We start from the raw sequence: 21,510 nt of genomic DNA, 5'->3' as shown, positions 1-21,510 counted from the left end.
CATATATGTTTCTGTGATCCGCCCTGAGTCCCCTTCGGTGTGAAGGGTGTCCAGACTCTGAACCGGTGCTTGGCTGCTGTGTCGGACTGAATGAGAGCTAGCAAATTGAAACTGAATCCAGACAAGACAGAGGTCCTACTGGTCAGTTGCAAGGCCAAACAGGGCATAGGGTTACAGCCTGTGTTAGATGGGGTTACACTCCCCCTGAAGATGCAGGTTCGCAGCTTGGGAGTGATCCTGGACTCATCGCTGAGCTTGGAACCTCAGGTCTCAGCGGTGGCCGGGAGAGCTTTTGCACAATTAAAACTTGTGCGCCAGCTACGCCCGTACCTTGGGAAGTCTGATCTGGCCAGTGGTCCACGCTCTTGTTACATCCCGAATAGATTACTGCAACGCGCTCTACGTGAGGTTGCCTTTGAAGACTGTTCGGAAACTTCAACTAGTCCAGTGGGCGGCAGCTAGACTTCTCACTGGAGCATCATACAGAGAGCATACCACCCCTCTGTTATGTCAGCTCCACTGGCTGCCGATTCAGTTCCGAGCACAATTCAAAGTGCTGGTTTTGAGCTATAAAACCCTATACGGCTCCGGCCCAGTGTACCTGTCCGAACGTATCTCCTTCTACGTCCCGCCTAGGTATTTAAGATCTTCTGGAGGAGCCCTGCTCTCAGCCCTGCCCTTGTCACAAATGAGATTGGTGGGGATGAGGGACAGGGCCTTCTTGGTGGTGGCCTCCCGCCTGTGGAATTCACTCCCCGGGGAAACTAGATCATCGTCATCATCCCTCCTCTCTTTCAGAAGGAAATTAAAAACATGGATATGGGACCAAGCCTTTGGAAAATCTGGCAGACTGGCAATGGACAATGACGACTAAAGCTTTGATAACAGACTATGATAAGCGGAATGAATTTATTAATTACGGACTTGGCAAAACGATGGCTACCAGGCTGGCCTTTTATTGTAATTTTATTGTATTAATGCAGTGTTTTAACTGTTATAATTTATTGTTACTATGTATTTTACTGTGTGAATTGTAAGCATCAATGTATGCCGGTTGGAAGCTGCCCTGAGTCCCCCTTTGGGGGTTGAGAAGGGTGGGGTAGAAATACCTGAAATAAATAAATAAATAAATAAATAAGGGGCAGTATATGAGTACTGTAAATAAAGAAATAAATAAATACTCACAGCATTCTAACTCTATAAAAAAAAAGAGATGCAACCCTTCAAAAAGTGAATCTTCTCTCATTGAAACTATCCAACAGGATGCTAGCCCTAGTATAAGTGGAAACCAGGGACTTTCCTTTGATCTTGCTTCGGCTCCGGCTTCTCAAGAGATGTTGACATGCTGGACTGTGTCCAGAGGAAGGTGACTGAAACGATCAAGGGTCTGGAGAACAAGCCCTATGAGGAGCGGCTTAAAGAGCTGGGCATGTTTAGTCTGGAGAAGGCTGAGACAGCCATGTATAAATATGTGAGGGGAACTGATAGGGAGGAACAGGCCCATAGCCAGGATTTTGATTCGGGGGGGGGGGGGTGAGTCTGATTCGAAGGGGTGGGGGCTGAGGATCTACCCTAGCAAACCTTTTGTATTGTTATCCCAATAGCTCCATGCATATGGGATATATTGAGTATGGTGATCAGATCATGATATGAATAAACACAACAGTTTAAATAATGTACCAGTAAGGCCTTCTTGCGGACCACCCTGAGAATTTCGGGGGGGGGGGCTGAAGCCCCTCAAGCCCCCCCCTCCCCCGCTACATGCCTGGGGAGGAGTGAGCAGGCTTGTTTTCTGCTGCCCTGGAGACCAGGATGCGGAACAATGGCTTCAAACTGCAAGAAAGGAGATTCCATTTGAACATGAGGAAGACTGTGAGAGTTGTTCATCAGTGGAACTCTCTGCCCTGGAGTGTGGTGGAAGCTGCTAGGCTTGGGCGATCAAGAAAAAATTTGGTTCTAAACTCGTTTCGTTTCCAGGGGGCGCTAGCATTTCAATTTTGATAGGACTTCCAAAATGTCCATTTTCAAAATTTCGAAATTTACGAAATTTCGTTAATAACGAATCGATTTGTTAATGGCGGACGCAATTGCGCAATATGCTAAAAAACCCTCCAAACAGGACAGGGGGAACTTCTGAAGCTTCCCTCTCCCTCTGTTGTTGACTGTTGGTGTGATAAAACAAACAACAACTATATTATATTATATTATATTACATTATTGTACATTATATTAAATTATTATATATTATATTATAATATATTATTGTATATTATATTATATTATATTATATTATTATAATATTATTATATTTTATTATAATATTATTATATTATATTACTATATTATTATATTATATTATTATAGTATTATTATAATATTATATTATATATTATATTATATATTATTATTATAACAACAAAAATAGCAAGAAGCACTTAATTCAGTGTATCTACTTCTAGTATCAAGAACTTAAAGTCTGTAACAAATTGCTGTGCAAAACGTAATTTAGCAAATAATCCAGATTATCCTGGTATTTAATCTGGTATAAGAGCAGTTCAAGCAAACTGTTTCAGAATCACAGGGTTAGAAAACCTGTGGTGGAAGCAAGGAAAAGTGTTCTCAAAAAACTGTCCCAAGCCCATAGCATGCCCAAAAGCAGAAGATTAAGTCAGAAGGAAATGTCCATCCAAAAACAATCCGATGTAAGAATCCAGTTTAAACCACTTTGAAACGGCTTGTCTTAACCCAGCAAAACGTCTTCCTTGGCCAGCAGCTTAAAACTATTATAATACAATACAATATAATATAATATATTATTATTATTATTATTAAGAATGAATGGACATCTGTCAGGGGTGCTTTAATATACAATTATATTAATATAATATAATAATATACAATTATAACATATAATGTAATATAATAACAATATAATATAATATAATATACAATAATAATATAATATTATTGTATATCATTGTATATTATTATTGTATATTAAAGCACCCCCTGACAGATGTCCATCCATTCTTAATAATTATTATATTATATTATTTTATATTAGAATAGTTTTAAGCTGCTGGCCAAGGAAGACGTTTTGCTGGGTTAAGACAAGCCATTTCAAAGCGGTTTAAAGACTGGATTCTTACATCGGATTGTTTTTGGATGGACATTTCTTTCTGACTTAATCTTCTGCTTTTGGGCATGCTATGGGCTTGGGGCAGTTTTTTGAGAACACTTTTGCTTGCTTCCACCCAATGTTTCTTGTGTTTTCTAACCCTGTGATTCTGAAGCAGTTTGCTTGAATGTCCTCTTATCCCAGATTATATACCAGGATAATCTGGATTATATGCTAAATTACGTTTTTGGCACAGCAATTTGCTACAGACTTTAGTTCTTGATACTAGAAGTAGATACACTGGATTAAGTGCTTCTAGCTATTTCTGTTATATTATTATTATATTATTGTATATTATATTATATTATATTACATTATATTATATTATATCCATCAAAAACAATCCGAAGTATAGTAATAATAGTTTTAAGCTGTTCCTCCTGATCCTCCTCCTCCTGATTCTTCTCCTCCAGCTGGCTGCAGGATTCTGAGTTAGATGGCTGTGTGGAAAGGTCCTGGGTTATCTGACTCCACACTGCCATATAATCCGGTTCAAAGCACATATTGTGGGATTTTCTGCTTTGATATTCTGAGTTATATGGCTGTGTGAAATCGCCCTGGGTTATCTGAGTCCACATTTCTGATAGTTTGGCTGATAGGCTGATCAGTAAACATATTCATGGATTTCCTGCTGTTATATTAAGACTCTTACCCACGCTGTGACAGTAATCTGCCCCCCCCCCCCCTTTAAAACGTTTGAGGACCCCTGATATATAGTAATAATAGTTTTAAGCTGCTGGCCAGGAAGACAATTAGCTGGCTTAAAGACTGCATTCCTGTAAGTGGTTTTAAAGACTGCATTCCTGTAAGTGCTGACCATTCTTAATTCGGATTGTTTTTGATGGATATAATATAATATAATAATATTATTATAATATAATATAATATAAATAATATATTATACTACATTACATTATATTATTATAATATTATTATATTATATATATTATATTATAATATACAATTATAATATAATAATAATATAGTAATATAATAATATATTATAATATAAAATAATATAATATATAATATATAGTAATAATAGTTTTAAGCTGCTGGGCGAGGAAGAGGATTAGCTGAGTTAAGACAAGCATGAGGAAAGAGGAGGGAAGCAGCAGAGCAAAGGTGGCTGGCAGGAGGGGAGAGATTGGAAGTGGGGTAAATGCGTTGCTTGCTAGCTTGCTACCAGGAGGGAAGAGAAATGGAGAGATTGTAAAACTTGCACCAGACATACGAAAATTATTACAAAAATTGGAAAAATTGTTTCGATTCTTAATTACTCCTCACACTATTCCTGCACGGCTCGATATTGGATCGTAAGCTAATTTAAATATGAATCCATAACTAGTAACGAAAATAACGAACACGATCGCCCAAGCCTAGGAGGCTCCTTCTTTGGAGGCTTTTTAAACAGAGGCTGGATGGCCATCTGTCGGAGGTGTTTTGAATGCGATTTTCCTGCTTCTTAGAATCATAGAATCATAGAATCAAAGAGTTGGAAGAGACCTCATGGGCCATCCAGTCCAACCCCCTGCCAAGAAGCAGGAATATTGCATTCAAATCACCCCCGACAGATGGCCATCCAGCCTCTGCTTAAAAGCTTCCAAAGAAGGAGCCTCCACCACACTCCGGGGCAGAGAGTTCCACCGCTGAACGGCTCTCACAGTCAGGAAGTTCTTCCTAATGTTCAGATGGAATCTCCTCTCTTGTAGTTTGAAGCCATTGTTCCGCGTCCTAGTCTCCAAGGAAGCAGAAAACAAGCTTGCTCCTTCCTCCCTGTGGCTTCCTCTCACATATTTATACATGGCTATCATATCTCCTCTCAGCCTTCTCTTCTTCAGGCTAAACATGCCCAGTTCCCTAAGCCGCTCCTCATAGGGCTTGTTCTCCAGACCCTTGATCATTTTAGTCGCCCTCCTCTGGACACATTCCAGCTTGTCAATATCAATTCTTGGCAGGGGGTTGGACTGGATGGCCCACGAGGTCTCTTCCAGCTCTAGGATTCTAGGCAACGTGAACAGGTCCCAGCGCCCTCATCTCCCTTGTTCCTTCCACTCGCCTCCCTCCTCGCCCCTACATTCCAATCATTCCTTTCCAGTTTTGTAGTCTCCCTTCAAGCCATTTCTGACTTCCTCAGGCGGAACCTCCCACGGAGTTCTCTTCCAAACATAGTTCGGAGAGGTTTCATTTTTGCCTCAGAAGCTGGGAGAGTGTGATTCACCCTCCACTTGCTCTCCAGGGTGGTCGCCCAGCCCTCAAAGCGCCAAACCGCGCTGGCTGGTCTGCGCTCGTTATAATACGGGTATTGCCAGCATTATTCGCTAGTTTAAGTGATTCCAGGCCATGCATTCATGCGGGTTTTTTTACCCACTACGTTTCAGGCGTGGCACGACCATTTTCATAGCGGGATCCCAGAGACCCAAGTTTTGACTATCCCTTGGCTCAAAGTTTACGCCTTCTTCTGGGCAGTCTTGTGCTGCCCCACTACGGGAATTGGGACCCATCTGTCTACATTGCCGTGGCTTTTGTTCATTGGTGAGCTGCTTGGCCGCCCTATCCTTTTTTGATTTGTTGCGACCACATTGGATCTAAAGTCCACCAACGGCTCTCCCTCCGCTCCGCGTCTTTGGGATCCCGGAGGCTTATTTAAGGGTCGGCTACCCTTCTTCTTTGGTAGGTGCCTTGCTTCATTTGGGGTCCCTTTTGCCCCCCCCCCCCTCGCCTTCCCATCAGTCCTATTTGAAGCTTTCCTCTTCAGTGTTGTGTGTGTGGCTGCTGTGTGCTTTGAATCATTCCTGAGTTCTTAAAGTGAACCCATCAAAGGGGGTTTCCTTGACAAGGTGTGTTCCCAGAGGTGGATTTACCTCTGAGGCTGAGAGAGTAACACCTGCCCAAAGTTTCCAGGTCCAAGCAGAGATTGGAAGTCTGCCTGCATCTAGAGTTAATGCAGTTTGGCACCACTTTAACTGCCCTGACCAGGTTTTGTTGACCTGAATAACCGTAAAACTTCCTTTCTCTTTAACCAAGTATGTAAAAGTTTCTTTGTTTTTAGGTCCCTTCCACACAGCCATAAAACCCAGAATATCAAGGCAGACAATCCCACAAAAGCTGCTTTGAACTGGATAATCTGAGTCCACACTACCATATATTCCAGTTCAAAGCAGATGTGGGATTTTAACATGGCTGCGGAGGGATTTTCAGACACCTGACCGCTCCACCCGTCTCTTAATTACACCAGAAGACAGTTTATGGCTTGATGAGCTGTTGGCAATACGATCCTGCCTAAAGAAATGGGGCATTACCATCACAAGGGTAGTTGTGGACCCCCATATTCGCCCCCTCTTTGACACCGGGGTACCTTCCCATCTTGTTCCACCAGGTCCCCGTGATAAAGCCATAGATAGCTCCCCAATTAGGGCCCCCCCTCCTGGTTTGTACCAATTTGAGACCCCATCAGCCCCAGTTGTCCCCACACAATCAGCCACACTTTCCCGCCTAAGAACACTTCCCCTATTCAACCCTCTCAGTTCCCTCACTGGTTCTCTGTCCACCTCAGCATTGGAAACATCCCTACCTGAAACCCAAGGGAGACTATACTCCAGCCTCACTTCCTCCGGGAGTTGACTAGCCACAAATTCCAACCAGGTAGGAGTTCGGGGGGGAGGGGGGGAACCGGAGGAGGGGACGCCATTCGGGTTGTGTGGGGGAGGAGATTTGCTGATCACCAACACCCCAGGGAGAAGCGCAACAGAGTTCTTGCGACCCTGGAGAAGGTAGGAGGTGGTAGGCTCCAAGGCAGTCCCCTTGGCCTTAAGGTCCTGCTGATTAATGCTAGATCCGTCAATGGTAAGACCGCTGTCATTCAGGACCTGATCCTGGATGAGAGGGCGGATCTGGCGTGCATTACTGAGACCTGGTTGGATGAACTGGGGGGAGTAAATCTCACTCAGCTGTGTCCACCGGGTTTCGGAGGGGTCGCAGTAGTTTTTCAGCAATCCATCACCGTGGTCAGATGCGCTGTTCTGCAGGCACCTGGGTTTGAGTGTGTCCACCTGAAGGTGGGGAACCGTGACAGTGAGGGGTTCCTGCTGGTGTACCGCCCACCCCACGACCCAGCGGGTTCCCTGTCTGAGCTAGCAGAAGTGGTCACCAATTCGGCCTTGGCCTCCTAGCGCTGGTGGTACTGGGAGACTTTAACATCCATGCTGAGACCTCTTTGTCTGGTGCAGCTCAGGACGTTATGGCCGCCATGACGACCATAGGACTGTCACAAATTATATCTGGATCCACCCATCAGGCTGGACACACACTCGACCTAGTTTTTGTGGCAGACAGTGGAATGATCAGAGTGGAAGAACAAAACATCCTTCCAGTGTCATGGTCTGATCACTATCTGATCAGTTTGAGGCTTTCTGCGACCCTTAACCTCTGCAGGGGTGGAGGACAGATTAAGATGGTCCGCCCCAAGAGACTGATGGATCCGGATGGATTCCTGAGGAATCTTGGGGTTCTTCCTGCCATGGAGCCTGGCGATCCTGTCGACGCCTTGGTCGATCTCTATAACAGGTAGAAGTCCAGGGCGATAGATACGATCGCTCCCGAACGCCCTATCACGTTGCGTCGTGACAAGCCGTCTCCCTGGTTCACTGGGGAGCTGGCTGTGATGAAGCATACGAGAAGGGGGCTAGAGCGCATTTGGAGGAAATCCCGGGACGTGTCTGCCCAAGCACGGGCTAAAGCCTCTCTTAAGGCATATTCCGTGGCTATTCGGGTGGCCAGGGAGTCTTTCACGACCACCCATTTAGCGTCTGCAGCAAATAGATATCGGAGCTGTTTCGGGTTGTCGGGGAACTCCTTCACCCACCTGTGGTTGAGGAGATCTTCGACGACCCAACAACTCGGTGTTGCGATTTCGCACACCATTTTGCAGGTAAAGTTGCTCAGATACGTCTCGAGCTCGACTCCAATTTCATCACAGTACCAGATGAGGTGATTGAGGCATCTGCTTGTCCAATTTTGTGGGATTCTTTTAGGCTTGTTCTTCCTGAGATCGTGGAGGAGGTCCTTGGAGCTGTGAGGGCGACCACTTTGACTCTAGACCCTTGCCCATCATGGCTAATTAAATCGGCCAAGGAGGGGTTGGTTGATTGGTTTTTGCTGATCATTAATGCATCGTTGGAGCAAGGGATTTTTCCATCTAATTTGAAACAGGCTGTGGTTCGTCCACTCCTCAAAAAGGCCTCCCTTGACTCCACGGTGCTGAACAATTACAGACCGATCTCCAACCTCCCTTTTTTGGGTAAGGTGTTGGAGCGGGTGGTCACCTCCCAGCTCCAGGGCTTTTTAGATGACACCAACTACCTAGATCGGGCACAGTCTGGTTTCAGGCCTGGTCACAGCACCGAGACAGCCTTGGTCGCCTTGGTGGATGACCTCCGTAAAGAGCTGGACAGGGGGAGTGTGACTCTGTTGGTTCTCTTGGACATCTCAGCGGCTTTCGATACCATCGATCATGGTATCCTTCTGGATCGCCTATCTGGGATGGGTCTCGGGGGCACGGATTTGTTGTGGCTCCGATCCTTCCTGGAGGGTCGCTCCCAGATGGTGAAGCTGGGAGACGCCTGCTCGGACCCCTGGCCTTTGACCTGTGGGGTCCCGCAAGGCTCTATTCTGTCTCCCATGCTTTTTAACATCTACATGAAACCACTGGGAGAGGTCATCCGGAGTTTTGGAGTTGGGTGCCACCTCTATGCAGATGACACACAACTCTACTACTCATTTCCACCAAATTCCAAGGAGGCCTCTCGGGTGCTGGACGAGTGCCTGGCCGCTGTGTCTATCTGGATGAGGAGGAACAAGCTGAAGATCAATCCTGACAAGACAGAGGTCCTTCTGGTCGATCGCAAACCTGACCGGGGTATAGGGTGGCAACCTGTGTTGGACGGGGTTACACTCCCCTTGAAGTCACAGGTCTGCAGTTTGGGAGTCCTCCTGGACTCATCGCTTACGCTTGAGGCTCAGGCGTCGGCGGTGTCTGGGAGGGCTTTCGCACAATTAAGACTCGTGCGCCAACTGCGACCGTACCTCACAAAGGCTGATCTGGCCGGAGTGGTCCATGCCCTGGTCACCTCTAGGATGGATTACTGTAATGTGCTCTATGTGGGGCTGCCCTTGAAAATGGCTTGGAAATTCCAACTGGTTCAACGAGCAGCAGCCAGGATGTTGACTGGCGCTCCCTACAGAGAGAGGTCAACCCTCCTGTTCAGGGAGCTCCACTGGCTGCCGTTTATCTACTGAGCCCAATTTAAGGTCCAGGTGCTGACCTACAAAGCCCTGAACGGTTTGGGACCTGCCTACCTGCGTGATCGCATCTCCGTCTACGAACCCACACGCTCTCTTCGGTCATCTGGAGAGGCCCTGCTCGTGATCCCACCTGCGTCGCAGGCGCGCTTGGTGGGGACACGAGACAGGGCCTTTTCCGTGGTGGCCCCTCGACTCTGGAACACCCTCCCCAAAGATCTTAGACAGGCCCCTACATTGGCAGTCTTCAGAAAGAACTTGAAGACCTGGCTGTTCCGATGTGCCTTTCCCGAATAGGAAACCTTTTTCATTACCAAGTCCCACAAGCACTTTATTAAAGCCAAGATCGCTGCACACTACACTTGTCCATAAGCCCCATTTCCACCTGTCACATCAGCACTTTTAACCCTTGTACCCTTACTCTGGCCTGGCCCAGTTTTATTGTGTCTTAATGGATTGTTTACTGTTTGTTGTTTTAGATTGCTTTAGTTATTTTAATTTGTTTAGGTTTGTATTGTTGTATTATTGTTGAGGCCTTGGCCTTTGTAAGCCGCATCGAGTCCTGCGGGAGATGCTAGCGGGGTACAAATAAAGTTTAATAATAATAATAATAATAATAATAATAATTTTATTCAACTGTGGAAGGGCCCTCCACATAGCCCTATATCCCAGAATATCAAGGCAGAAAATCCCACAATATCTGCTTTGAACTGGAACGTATGGCAGTGTGGACTCAGATAACCCAGTTCAAATATTGTGGGACTTTCTGCCTTGATATTCTGGGTTATATGCCTGTGTGGAAGTGGCCTTAGTTTTCTAACAAGAGTTGAGGTGAAACAACATGCTTTCTCTTTTCTCCCAATCTCTTTGTTTTCCAAATGAAATGGTGGAAGCAAGATATTCTTCTTTTAAACCCTTGAATGGAAAGTTTTTTTCTGGCTTACTTAACTTGATTTGTGGATCTTTTTCTGTCTTCCTCAAGAGTCCTTTTGTCTTAATTCGCATGCTTTTATAAGTTAATATTTTAGATATTTTACTCTTGTGTTCATTTGCTTTCTTTTAAACTAGTGTGGTTTTGAAGGCCAGCAAATACTGAGAGAGAGAAAAGAGGGGAGACTGAACCACTGTTGATCTATCTTTTTGAAAAGGAGGCCTCTTCCACACAGCTGAATAAAATCCCACATTATCTGCTTTGAACTGGAATATATGGCAGTGTGGACTCAGATAACCCAGTTCAAAACAGATATTGTGGAATTTTCTGCCTTGATATTCTGGATGATATAGTTGTGTGGAAGGGCCCAGAGTTTCAAAACAGCAGCAGAAAGCCTAAAACTTTTGTTGTTCGTTGCTCTGGTTTTCTTTGTTTACCAGAGAGATTTGCATCTCATGTTTAATTCAGAGAATTAAACCTCAGCAACTTTTGGATCAACCGGCTTTATATTTCCAGTAAAAACACCTCTCCAGGAATCTATATATTAGTGGTCAGTACTGATCTTTAAGGAGAGTGGGAAGATCCAAAAGGGGGTAAAGAAAAAGGGGGCATTATCTCCATTAGAGAGAAAGAAACTTTGGGCAGAAAAAAATCAAAAATTCATATACTATCTCATGGACTGGTCAAGCCATCGCAGCATCCAGCTCCTTGGATATTGTATTGTGCTAATTTCTAACCTTAACTCAATCCATACCTGATGCTTCTCTGATGCTAAGATAAATAACTGGGATCTGATCATTGTAGGAGTGGGGTGGGCATAGAGACTCATAGAATCATAGAGTAGGAAGAGAACTGGTAGGCCATCCAGTTCAACCCCCTGCTAAGAAGCAGGAAAATCACATTCAAAGCACTCCTGACAGATGGCCATCCAGCCTCTGTTTAAAAGTCTCCAAAGAAGTAGCCTTCATCACACTCTGAGACAGAGTTCCACTGCTGAACAGAGCTTTGCTTCAGTCCATGTCCAGGAGACAAAGGTCACTTTAGGAATTTTTTATGTCCTCCCGAGATTCTATGGCATGCTTCTAAAGATGATGTCTCCCTCAGAATTTTTGAGTCCTCCAAGGTGACTCTATGGTAAGCTGGGAAAAGGAAATCAGGTAATTCTGCAGTTTCAGGGACCCTTTCTGGCCAGGAATGCATCTCCCATGATACAGGGGCTTTACTGCACACATATAAATTGTTGCATCATAACATCATATTGAACTTACTATGTGTGAAGCTGTTAAGATCCCCATTAACATAGAGATTGGAAGATAACTTCTATGTATGGAAATAATACTTTAAAAATTATTAAAGCTATTTAGAAAAATGGCACTCTTCCCATGGTTCTCCACAGATAAATCTTGGGTAAAGACTTCAGTGGGAGAGTGTGTTGACAGAACACCATACAGATACTTCCTCATCTGGAGCAGCGCTCTTAACATTAGCCATAAGAGCAGACCCGAGGATCATTTTCCATAGGACAACTGGGCAAAACAGGCAGCCCAGTTTTGCTGGACCAAGGCTGACACTAAAGTGCATGGTTAAATGGTACTTATGGTGGGTTTTCTCTGACCACGGCACATGAAGTAGAATAATTGACTACCCAACATCTGTAAACTGATTTGAAAAGAAAATAGATGGTTGAAACTCAGGAAAGAAAAGAAGGATGGCAATCCAGATGTGCCTTGGATCCACATGCAAAAGAAAATGCAATAATGGCGGAAAGCATCGAAATAGAAGACTCTCATTTGAAGGGAAAGGACTCTAAACATGGTAAGTTGTGGTACCACATGCAGAAATATCTTCTTTGCCTCCCAAATCCCATAAGATAGATGCATTCACTGATCACATGAGATGAAAATGAGGCCCCTTTTACATCCAGACTATCAAAGCAGATAATCCATATTATCTACTTTGAAATGAATTGCATGAGTCTACACTGCCATATTATCCAGTTCAAAGCAGATAATCTGGATTTTATTTGGCTGTGTAGAAGAGGTCTTGGTGCTTAGGTTCTGAGCTGGAACTGGCTGAAGTCCCTTGCCTCCCGAGATTTCTTTTTGATAGCAAAAGGTGACACGTATCACTATAGGATCAGCTGCCACTTTTCATTAATGTAAAAAAAAAAAGTTGCCAATCTCAACTTCTTTTCTTTCACTGAGTGTGATTCTTCATTCTTTTGTATCTTGGATCAAAATGTCACATTTTCTATTCCTTCAAGGGTCTGCCTGGAAAAACTCTTTATGCCTCAGAAGTAAAAAGGGTTCCAATGAAAAATGCAGACCAATTTTGAGCATGACACTTGGGAGCCTGATTATCATTCTCATAATTTCCATCATTGTATTATTTGGTGAGTAAATCATCATCATCATCATCATCTTCATCTTCATCTTTATTTATAACCCTCTCTGTCTCCCTGAATGGACTCAGGGTGATTTACAAAAAATAACAAAATGGCAAACATTAAATGCCCAGAAACAAATAGACAATCAAATCGACAGTATAGTAAAGAGCTATACTGATCTTTTTGCCACGTACTTCTATAATTTTGTTTTAGAACTTCAAATATTCTTAATGTTGAGGAGTCTAGAATGTTGCTGATTATTGTGAATCAATTAAATTTCTGTTCTGCCTAAAATTATTTCATTTTTTTTTTTTGCTATAGACTGTCCAACATAGTTATCATGAAAAATTCATGAACTCTGGTGGACCATTCTTCAAGGTTTTTGTTTTTGTTGCTGCTGTTGTTGTGTCGTGATATACAAGTAAACCCATTATCTACAGATTCACTACTAGAGGTTTCACTTATCCTCACTGCAACCCACTCTTGCCTCCTAGAAAGTGTTTGTGGGTGACTATAGGTCTTCCATTGCCATCCTGTAGTATAGGATATACCAGGCATGGACAAACTTTGGCCCCCAAGTGTTCCAAAACACCTGGAGGGCCAAAGTTTGCCCAGGCCTGGGACATGCACTACAACGTCTTGTCCACAGATTTGCTATCCATGGTTTCACTTACATTCACCAGTGTTTGTTTGTGGCTATAGGTCCTCCATCACCATCATAGTCTTCTTTCAGCCCAAGTATAGTCGAAATATAGGTTTGCTACTATTAAATGTTTCAGGTATCCATGGGAATGGGGTATTTTGGAAGATAGCTCATGTTGATATGGAAGTTGCACTGTATAGCCACGTGTTTGTTTATCATTCTGAAACATCACTGATCCAAATAATACCCTGGGAATTATGTATATGTTTATATTACCACTAGTGAAAAGATGTGAAACATGCCCAGCTCCTGCTCCTCTCCTCCCGTGTGATCTCTGTCCAAATGGCTGGATTGGGTTCCAGAGGAAATGTTACTACTTTTCAGAGGCTGAAGGAAACTGGACATCTAGTAGCCTCCACTGTTCTTCTCACAATGCCTCTCTGGCTGTGATCGATTCACAAGAAGAGATGGTGAGTTCAATGGTTGAAACCTATAGTGAATCCCAGGGGGTTTCCATTATTGTGTTAAGTAAAAAAGGTAAAGGTTTCCCCTTGACACTAAGTCTAGTTGTGTCCAACTCTGGGGGTGGTGCTCATCTCCATTTTTAAGCCAAAGAGCCAGCATTGTCCGTAGACACCTCCAAGTTCATATGGCTAGCATGACTGCATGTAGCACCTTTATCCATGGCGGTACCTATTGACTTATTCACATTTGCAGGTTTTCACACTGCTAGGTTGGCAGAAGCCGGGCCTAACAGCAGGTGCTCACCCTACTCCCTGGCTTCGAGCTGCCGACCTTTCGGTCAGCAAGTTCAGCAGCTCAGTGGTTTAACCTGCTGTGCCACCAGGGGGCCCTTCTTTTGTTTTACAAATTTGCGAATTGGTTTTGTGAGATTCATTTTTATTATTAGTTGAACATCCCTTATCCAGGATTCTGAAATACAAACGCTACAGATTATAAAACTGAACACATGTGTGGCTGTCCAACTTTGATTTCTGATGGTTCAGTGTAAACAAACTTTGTTTAATGGACAAACCTATTAAAAGCTATTGAATATAAATTTATCGTAGAACTAAGTGTTTAAAGCAGGGGTCCTCAAACTAAGGCCTGAGGGTCAACCTAAGTCTGGAATTACTTGAAAGTACACAACAACAATAATCCTATCTCATCAGCCAAAAGCAGGCACACACTTCCCATTGAAATACTAATACGTTTATATTTGTTAAAATTGTTCTTCATTTTAATTATTGTATTGTTTTAAGTGTTTTTTGCACTACAAATAAGATGTGCAGTGTGCATAGGGATTAATTCATTTTTTTCAAATTATAATCCGTCCCTCCAACAATTTGAAGGACTGTGACCTGGCCCTCTGTTTAAAAAGTTTGAGGACCCCTGGTTTAAAGTGTATACCAATCATAAATAAATTTCATATTTAGACATGAGTTCCAACTCCATTATATTTTGTTACGTACATATATTCCAAAATCCATAACATTTTAAGTGTTTTGGATAGAGACGCTCAACCTCTATTGCAAAATATTTTTAATTCGTTTTTTGGATGAAAAGTACAGTATCATCCTTTGATCATGGATTTGATATTCAGATTTCACTTATTTACACATCACAAAATATTCCTCCTAGAAGGATGTGTTGGCCTGTCTAGGTTCTTTAGTGCAATTATATGGTGTGTTTCTGGCCCAAGTTCTATCAAAATCATTGGTTTCAGGTGTGCGTGTGTCTTGAAATGTGTCCTCTACAAATATTGATGTCTCAATCTATAAAAATATTCTGAAATAGATCACTAATCTGTCTACTTAAAATTTGACATCTGGCTCTTGACTCTTTCAGCAGCTCAAGTGAATTTATTTATTTTTACATTTTCCAGTTTTTTTGTGAAATATTTCAATCAAGTTGATAATGCACTGTATTGTCAAAGGCTTTCACAGCCGGAATCACTGGATGTTGTGTAGTTCCCTGACTCTATGGCCATGTTCTAGCAGCATTTTCTCTTAATGTTTTGCCTGATATCTTCAGAGGATGTGATGGTAATCAAGCAAGTGGAGTATATATAGTGTGGAATGTCCAAGGTGGGATAAGGAACCATTGTCTGTTAAAGTAAGGTAAAGGGTGTAACCATTGTTTGTTAAACTAGTTTAGCAGTCAATGCTTCTTTCTCCCACCTTGGATATTCCACAGGTATATATACTCTAATGCTTTATTTATTTATTTATTTATTCATTCATTCATTCATTTCACAGACTTGTACCCTGTCCTTTTCACCTCGAAAGGGAATCGGGGTGGCCTCACAACTGGCCACAATTTGATGCTCAACAAACAAGGCAGATTCCAAAAAATAACAATTACATTTAAAACCAGCAATAAAACAGAAATTGTTAAAACAGCAATTAAATTCATGCAAGTTCAAAATTGTAGTCCAGAATCAGTCCATTGGTCAGTCACCTTAAGAGATCTCAAGTATTGCATTGCTATAGTTACTGCTCAAATGCTTGGTCCCATAATCATGTCTTAAGTTTTTTTCCTGAAAGACAGGATTGAGGGGGCTGTTCTAATTTCATTGGGGGGGGGGTTGCACATGAGGAGCCAGCATTGAGAAGGTACTGTCTCTTGTCCCCACCAGTCGCGCTTGCGAGGGTGGTGGGACCGAAAGCAGGGCCTCCCCAGACAGTCTTAATCTCCATGATGGTTCATAGGAGGAGATATGTTTGGACAAGTAAGCTGGGCTGGAGTCATTTAGGGCTTTATAGACTAAAGCTAGCACTTTGAATTGTGCTCCGTAGCAGACTGGAAGCCAGTGGAGCTGCCATAGCAGGAGAGTGGTATGCTCCCTGAACAATGCTCTGGTGAACAATCTGGCTGCCACCTGTTGGACTATTTGAAGCTTCCAAACAAAGGCAATCCCACATAGAATATGTTGGAGCAATCTATATGGGATGTAACAAGAACATGGAACACCATGGCCAAGTCTGACTTTTCAACTGCGTTCAAGTTTTAGTCGTGCAAAAGCTCCCCTAGCCACTGCCGAGACCTGGGGTTCCAGGCTCAATGATGAATCTAGGATCACTCCCATCAATATTTCTAAAGATGCCAGCCACAAATGCAAGTGAAATGTCAGGAGAAAATGCTGCTAGCACACAGCCATACAACCCGGAAACCTCACAACACCCCAATGATAATGCATTTCTTTCTATCTTTCAAGCGTTTCCTTTTACGTTTCAAAAGCCCTCCCGACCACTGGATTGGTCTCCGAAGAGATAATCCACAGCTGCCCTGGAGATGGATCAATGGTACCATTTTCCACAAATGGTGAGCATTTTTTTTCTGTATGGTCTCATCAAGAAAAAAACAGCTCAAAAATCAGATTGCATTGATGTGACATAGTAATATCACACTTTAAAACATCGTTTTTATAAATGGGTTGCAGATAGTGTCACTGTTGATTGTGATTACATTCTGCAATGCAAATTAAAATTAATACTTCTAAATCCCATTTGTTTCAATGTTCTATTGCTGTTTAGGCTTACAGTTTATGGTGGAGGAAGATGTGCATATATGATATCTGATGCTATCGCCAGCTCTAGTTGCTCAAGAGAAGAACACTGGATCTGCAGCAAACCAGTTGAGAGCTGGGATTGTGTCACTGTCTGAATCCAGCTTTTGTTGGCCCATGTGTCGATTCGGCCATTGAATGTGCAGGATCTCTGCCTTGCTCAGAATGCTAACACTAGAAGCTTTCTTGGAATTGAGCAAGATTATTCACTTATGTGGGACCATATTGGTGTCCCATACTGCCAGACAGTTCTGGAGACCTTTGGCTTCTTCAAACCAGTTTTCCTCAGCAGCTGGTCCAGAGGCCCTGAAGCATTGCCAGGAAAATAGACACTTGCCAGTCATACTCCCATTCCAGGCATTTCAGAAGGGCTGAAACGATGACAGTGATAATGATTACCCTGCTACAGGACACCCCTTATCCAGATATCCAGGTAATTTCGTCAAATTAAGTTCCAATCAAATATTATTTAATCAAAATGTTGCCCAAACCCAATGAAAAGAATATCAGTCCCCTTGTGACTGCATGACTGGAGATTCTCTAACCAAGTGTTGCAATATGCAGCTGAGCCAGGCAGCAACACTCATATCAAAGAAATTCAGACAGAGGATCATGTGCAAGGGTGTGAGCTTGGGGGGGGGGGGGGGTCATTCTCAAACTGAAAAGGAAGGGAAAGACCCACTCTTGCTAAAGGTCATGAGTTTGAAGCCAGCCCGGGTTGGCGTAGGTTTCCAACCAATTGTGTAGCCTGTTGTCGACCTTTGCAACCCGAAAGACAGTTGCATCTGTCAAGTAGGAAAATAAGGTACCACCTTAAAGTGTGGGAAGGCTAAATTGACTAATTTATGGGACCATAAAAAAAAGACTCCAGCAAAAGCATGCGGGGAATGCGGAAGTACTTCATCATTGTCGCAGATGGACGATGAAAGCGACAGCTCCCCTGGTGGCCAGAAAAACTTAAATAGCCTCTGTCTATGTCTGTATATGTTGTATGTCAAAATTGGCATTGAATGTTTGCCATATATGTGTACACTGTAATCCGCCCTGAGTCCCCTGCGGGGTGAAAAGGGCGGAATATAAAAGCTGTAAATAAATAAATAAATAAATAAATAAATAAATAAATATTTGAGGGAGGCCTGGGCAGGACAGATGGGATCACACAACAACTAGTCAACTACATCTGCACCAAGTGTAAACAGATGACTCTCATGGAATAGAGGATCCAACAACTCGAGGAGCGTATTAAGACCCTTAAGGGCATTAAAGAAGCTCTTCTTGGGCATGGCACAGCAAGGTGTTCTAGAAATGCAAATCGCATCACATCAACATAAACATGATAGTGAAACTTATGGGGAGATCACTTCAAATGTAGACAATCCTCAGGCTTGGAAGAATGTCACCCTTAGAAAGAGACACAAGACCTGGCAGCCTCCTCAGAATACTTCAGCTCAGCTGCAGTTATACAATCGATTCCAAATTCTGACACTACTAACACCTGATCAGAAAACACATCTTGGGGATGACCACAATTACTTAGATACCACTCAGTGGGCCATCCTTGATCAATACATGGTGGATGGCCCTGAGTGGGATGATACTTCATCACATTCACGCAGATACTCCATATCCATACACCAAGCACAACAGAAACACATGCAGGTGAATGACGGGCTCTTGGACGCATTTCAATGGACTGTCCTTTATGACTGCTCTAGGGATGCTGAGGAGGAGGAGGACAGCACTTTACACCTACACAATCCACTTCAACAGGGACACTTTTTGGAGGACCTACACACTACCTTGTCAATCCTCAAAGGAAACAGGTCTTGGTTGTAGGCGACTACCTCCTTAGAGGAACAGAAACCATCATTTCCAGAAAGATGTTGCTTCCCAGGGGCAAAAAAAACACCATGTCACTAGGGGCTCACCAGGCTCCTCAAGTCCCATCACACACAACCTTTAATATTGATTTATGTAGGAACCAATGATACTGCTAGGCATACTTTTCATAAGATCACAAACAATTTTCGAGTTCTCGGAACAAAGCTAAAACAATGTAATGTACAGGTGGATTTTTCATCCCTCCTCCACATTGTAAGATGTGACCCTACAAGGGCTAGAAAAATAGTACGGCTCAGAAAATTGTGTCAGAAGGAATGCTTTGGCTTTCTCGACCATGGCCTGCTTTTCCAGGAGGATGGCCTACTGGCAAAGAATAGGTGCAGCTCACACAAGTAGGAAAACACCTTTTGCTCACAGACTTGCAAACCCCATCAAACACACTTTAAACTAGGTCTATCAGGGGAGGGGGACAACAACCTTGCACACAGTACTTTATCCAAGACTGCAGGGAACCGCCAAAAGACTAAATGGAGGGTTGCAAAACACAACAAGAACCAAGTATCAAGAGCACAATAATCCCAAATAAACAGCTCAGGGAAAGGTCCCAGGGGCTTACATGTATTTCCACTAATGCACAGAGTATGGGAAATAAACAAGGTGAACTCCAACTTTTAGTACAACACCACACTTATGATGTCATAGGCATAACTGAAACCTGGTGGGATGACTCCTATAGCTGGAATGTAACCATTGAGGGCTATAACCTCTTTCACAGAAACAGAACAAAGGGGATGGGAGGGGGAGTAGCCTTACATGGCTTTGGGATCAGGCCTTTGGACAGTAGATGTTTGTAGAGTTTAAAGGACATGGACTAGAATGACAATACGACTGGCGAGACTGTTTTTATTATTTATTTTTTAATGATTGCTTATGTACTGTCTAATTATGATTTATGTTTAATTGTGGTTTTATTATTGTGGTTGTTATGGTTTGGCATCATGTCAGTGTCCAATGTATGGCACTGAAGTTTTGTCAGTTATGTGTAAACCGCTTTGAGTCCCCCTAGGGGTGAGAAAAGCGGTATAGAAATACTGTAAATAAATAAATAAATAAATAATATACATAAAAAATGATGCAAAACTGCAATCCAGGAAATCAAGCATCTCGAAAAGAATCAAGAAAACAGGGACTCAAAAAGATCTTGTTGTGGGCATCTATTACAGACCTCCAAGCCAGGATGAAGAACTTGAAGCCTCTGACAGCAGTTGACCATACAGGCACAAAGAAGAATATAGTAGTCATGGGCGATTTCAACTATCCTGATATTTGCTGGAAAACAAACTCGGCCAAGTGTACAAAGTCCAACAAATTCCTTGCCTGCCTTGCAGACAATTTTATGGTCCGGAAGGTAGAAGAAGCAACAAGGAAATCAACTACTCTCAATCTCATCCTAACAAACTTGGAGGACCTGATCAATGCAGTTAACGTGGTCGGATTCTTAGGGGCAAGTGACCACGTACTCCTGGAGTTTATGATTCTGGCAGAGGTATAATCATATACATAGTCTCAGGTGTCCATAGGGAGGAATATAAACTCAATTATTTCAATCATTTTCACTTATCAAAGGACACCTGTTACTGAAACTCTGTAATGGGGGCACGAGTTGTCCTGGGCCATTTTAATTCAAGTAGAGTTCTTCGTTTAACAGGAAGTGAATGAAAGCTGACTTCTACCCATTCTCTATTTCATCAAAGACTTCTCCTCAGAATAAAGTGACCTGAGGTAGTGGGTCAGTGAAAAACACCTCCATACCCTTTACTATCTCATGTTGGAGCAAAAGCATATATATTATTTTATCCTCAGAGTCACACTTCTCCTATGACCTACAGGGCTCACCTGTTTTACAGCTTTTGCCTTATAAAAAGAAAGCAGGTTTTTGATTTAAGAGTGACCTTCCATGATCATAAAAACATAATCTTTGTGTATAGTACAAATTCTGAAATGCTCTTTTGGGGTATAATCCATGTCATGAGATATTGTGTATATCTGCCTCATGATGATGATTATGATGTTTGGAGTATTAACAGAAGATGGTTGCAAGTGAAAGCAGAGAGGAAGAACTCAACCTTTTGATTTTTTCAGCTCTGCTTATATCAGGCTGCCTCAGCTGAGACACCAAGTCTATTGAAGCCTGGTAGGAGCCTGGTAGGAAAATGTAGTTCAGTTGACATCATCAGCAGCAGCAGCAATAATAATAATAACAACAACAACAACAACAATCCTGCTTTATCTCCCCCAAGGACTCAAAGTGGCTAAGAATACATCAATTTAGTGGGAGTACTATGGGGAATATCATTTGCTAGAGTTTATTTGATACAGCTTTTGAGCTGTGGTGTTGGAGGAAAGTTCTGAGAGTGCCTTGGACTGCGAGAAGATCCAACCAGTCCATCCTCCAGGAAATAAAGCCCGACGGCTCATTGGAGGGAAGGATACTAGAGACAAAGTTGAAGTACTTTGGCCACATCATGAGGAGACAGGAAAGCCTAGAGAAGACAATTATGCTGGGGAAAGTGGAAGGCAAAAGAAAGAGGGGCCGACCAAGGGCAAGATGGATGGATGGCATCCTTGAAGTGACTGGACTGACCTTGAAGGATCTGGGGGT

General features: G+C 43.0%; 1 protein-coding gene across 3 annotated transcripts; it reads left to right on the top strand.

Annotated features, from left to right (window-relative positions):
* Positions 1-5,427: 5,427 nt before the first annotated feature.
* On the top strand, positions 5,428-20,651 carry LOC132765176 (C-type lectin domain family 2 member B-like). Of its 3 annotated transcripts, XR_010909132.1 has the most exons (7): positions 5,428-5,851; positions 11,806-12,224; positions 12,673-12,801; positions 13,721-13,908; positions 16,656-16,762; positions 16,975-17,439; positions 20,072-20,651. XR_010909132.1 is itself a non-coding variant. In XM_067463344.1 (6 exons), exons 2-6 carry the CDS (start codon positions 12,089-12,091, stop codon positions 17,102-17,104), a joined length of 690 nt encoding a protein of 229 aa, XP_067319445.1. In that variant the 5' UTR covers positions 5,428-5,851; positions 11,806-12,088; the 3' UTR covers positions 17,105-20,651. The 3 variants fall into 3 exon arrangements, 2 of the variants coding, with proteins under 2 accessions (XP_067319445.1, XP_067319446.1); XM_067463344.1 differs by having other exon boundaries at positions 16,975-20,651; XM_067463345.1 differs by lacking the exon at positions 5,428-5,851 and having other exon boundaries at positions 11,623-12,224; positions 16,975-20,651.
* The last annotated feature ends 859 nt before the right edge of the window (positions 20,652-21,510 follow it).

Source organism: Anolis sagrei, chromosome 2 (assembly GCF_037176765.1).
Source record: "Anolis sagrei isolate rAnoSag1 chromosome 2, rAnoSag1.mat, whole genome shotgun sequence".
NCBI classification, from domain to species: Eukaryota; Metazoa; Chordata; class Lepidosauria; order Squamata; family Dactyloidae; genus Anolis; species Anolis sagrei.
Note: the sequence above shows the minus strand (reverse complement) of the source record. Positions and strands in the feature narration are given on the sequence as shown.

What these genes read in the sequence shown, in the direction of transcription:
- LOC132765176 (XM_067463344.1), top strand. Translation starts at nt 12,089, where the DNA reads ATGGTTGAAACTCAGGAAAGAAAAGAAGGATGGCAATCCAGATGTGCC. An exon ending in TTCCATCATTGTATTATTTG is followed by an intron (nt 12,802 to 13,720) that starts GTGAGTAAATCA and finishes TATTACCACTAG; the next exon opens with TGAAAAGATGTGAAACATGC. An exon ending in GGTACCATTTTCCACAAATG is followed by an intron (nt 16,763 to 16,974) that starts GTGAGCATTTTT and finishes ATTGCTGTTTAG; the next exon opens with GCTTACAGTTTATGGTGGAG.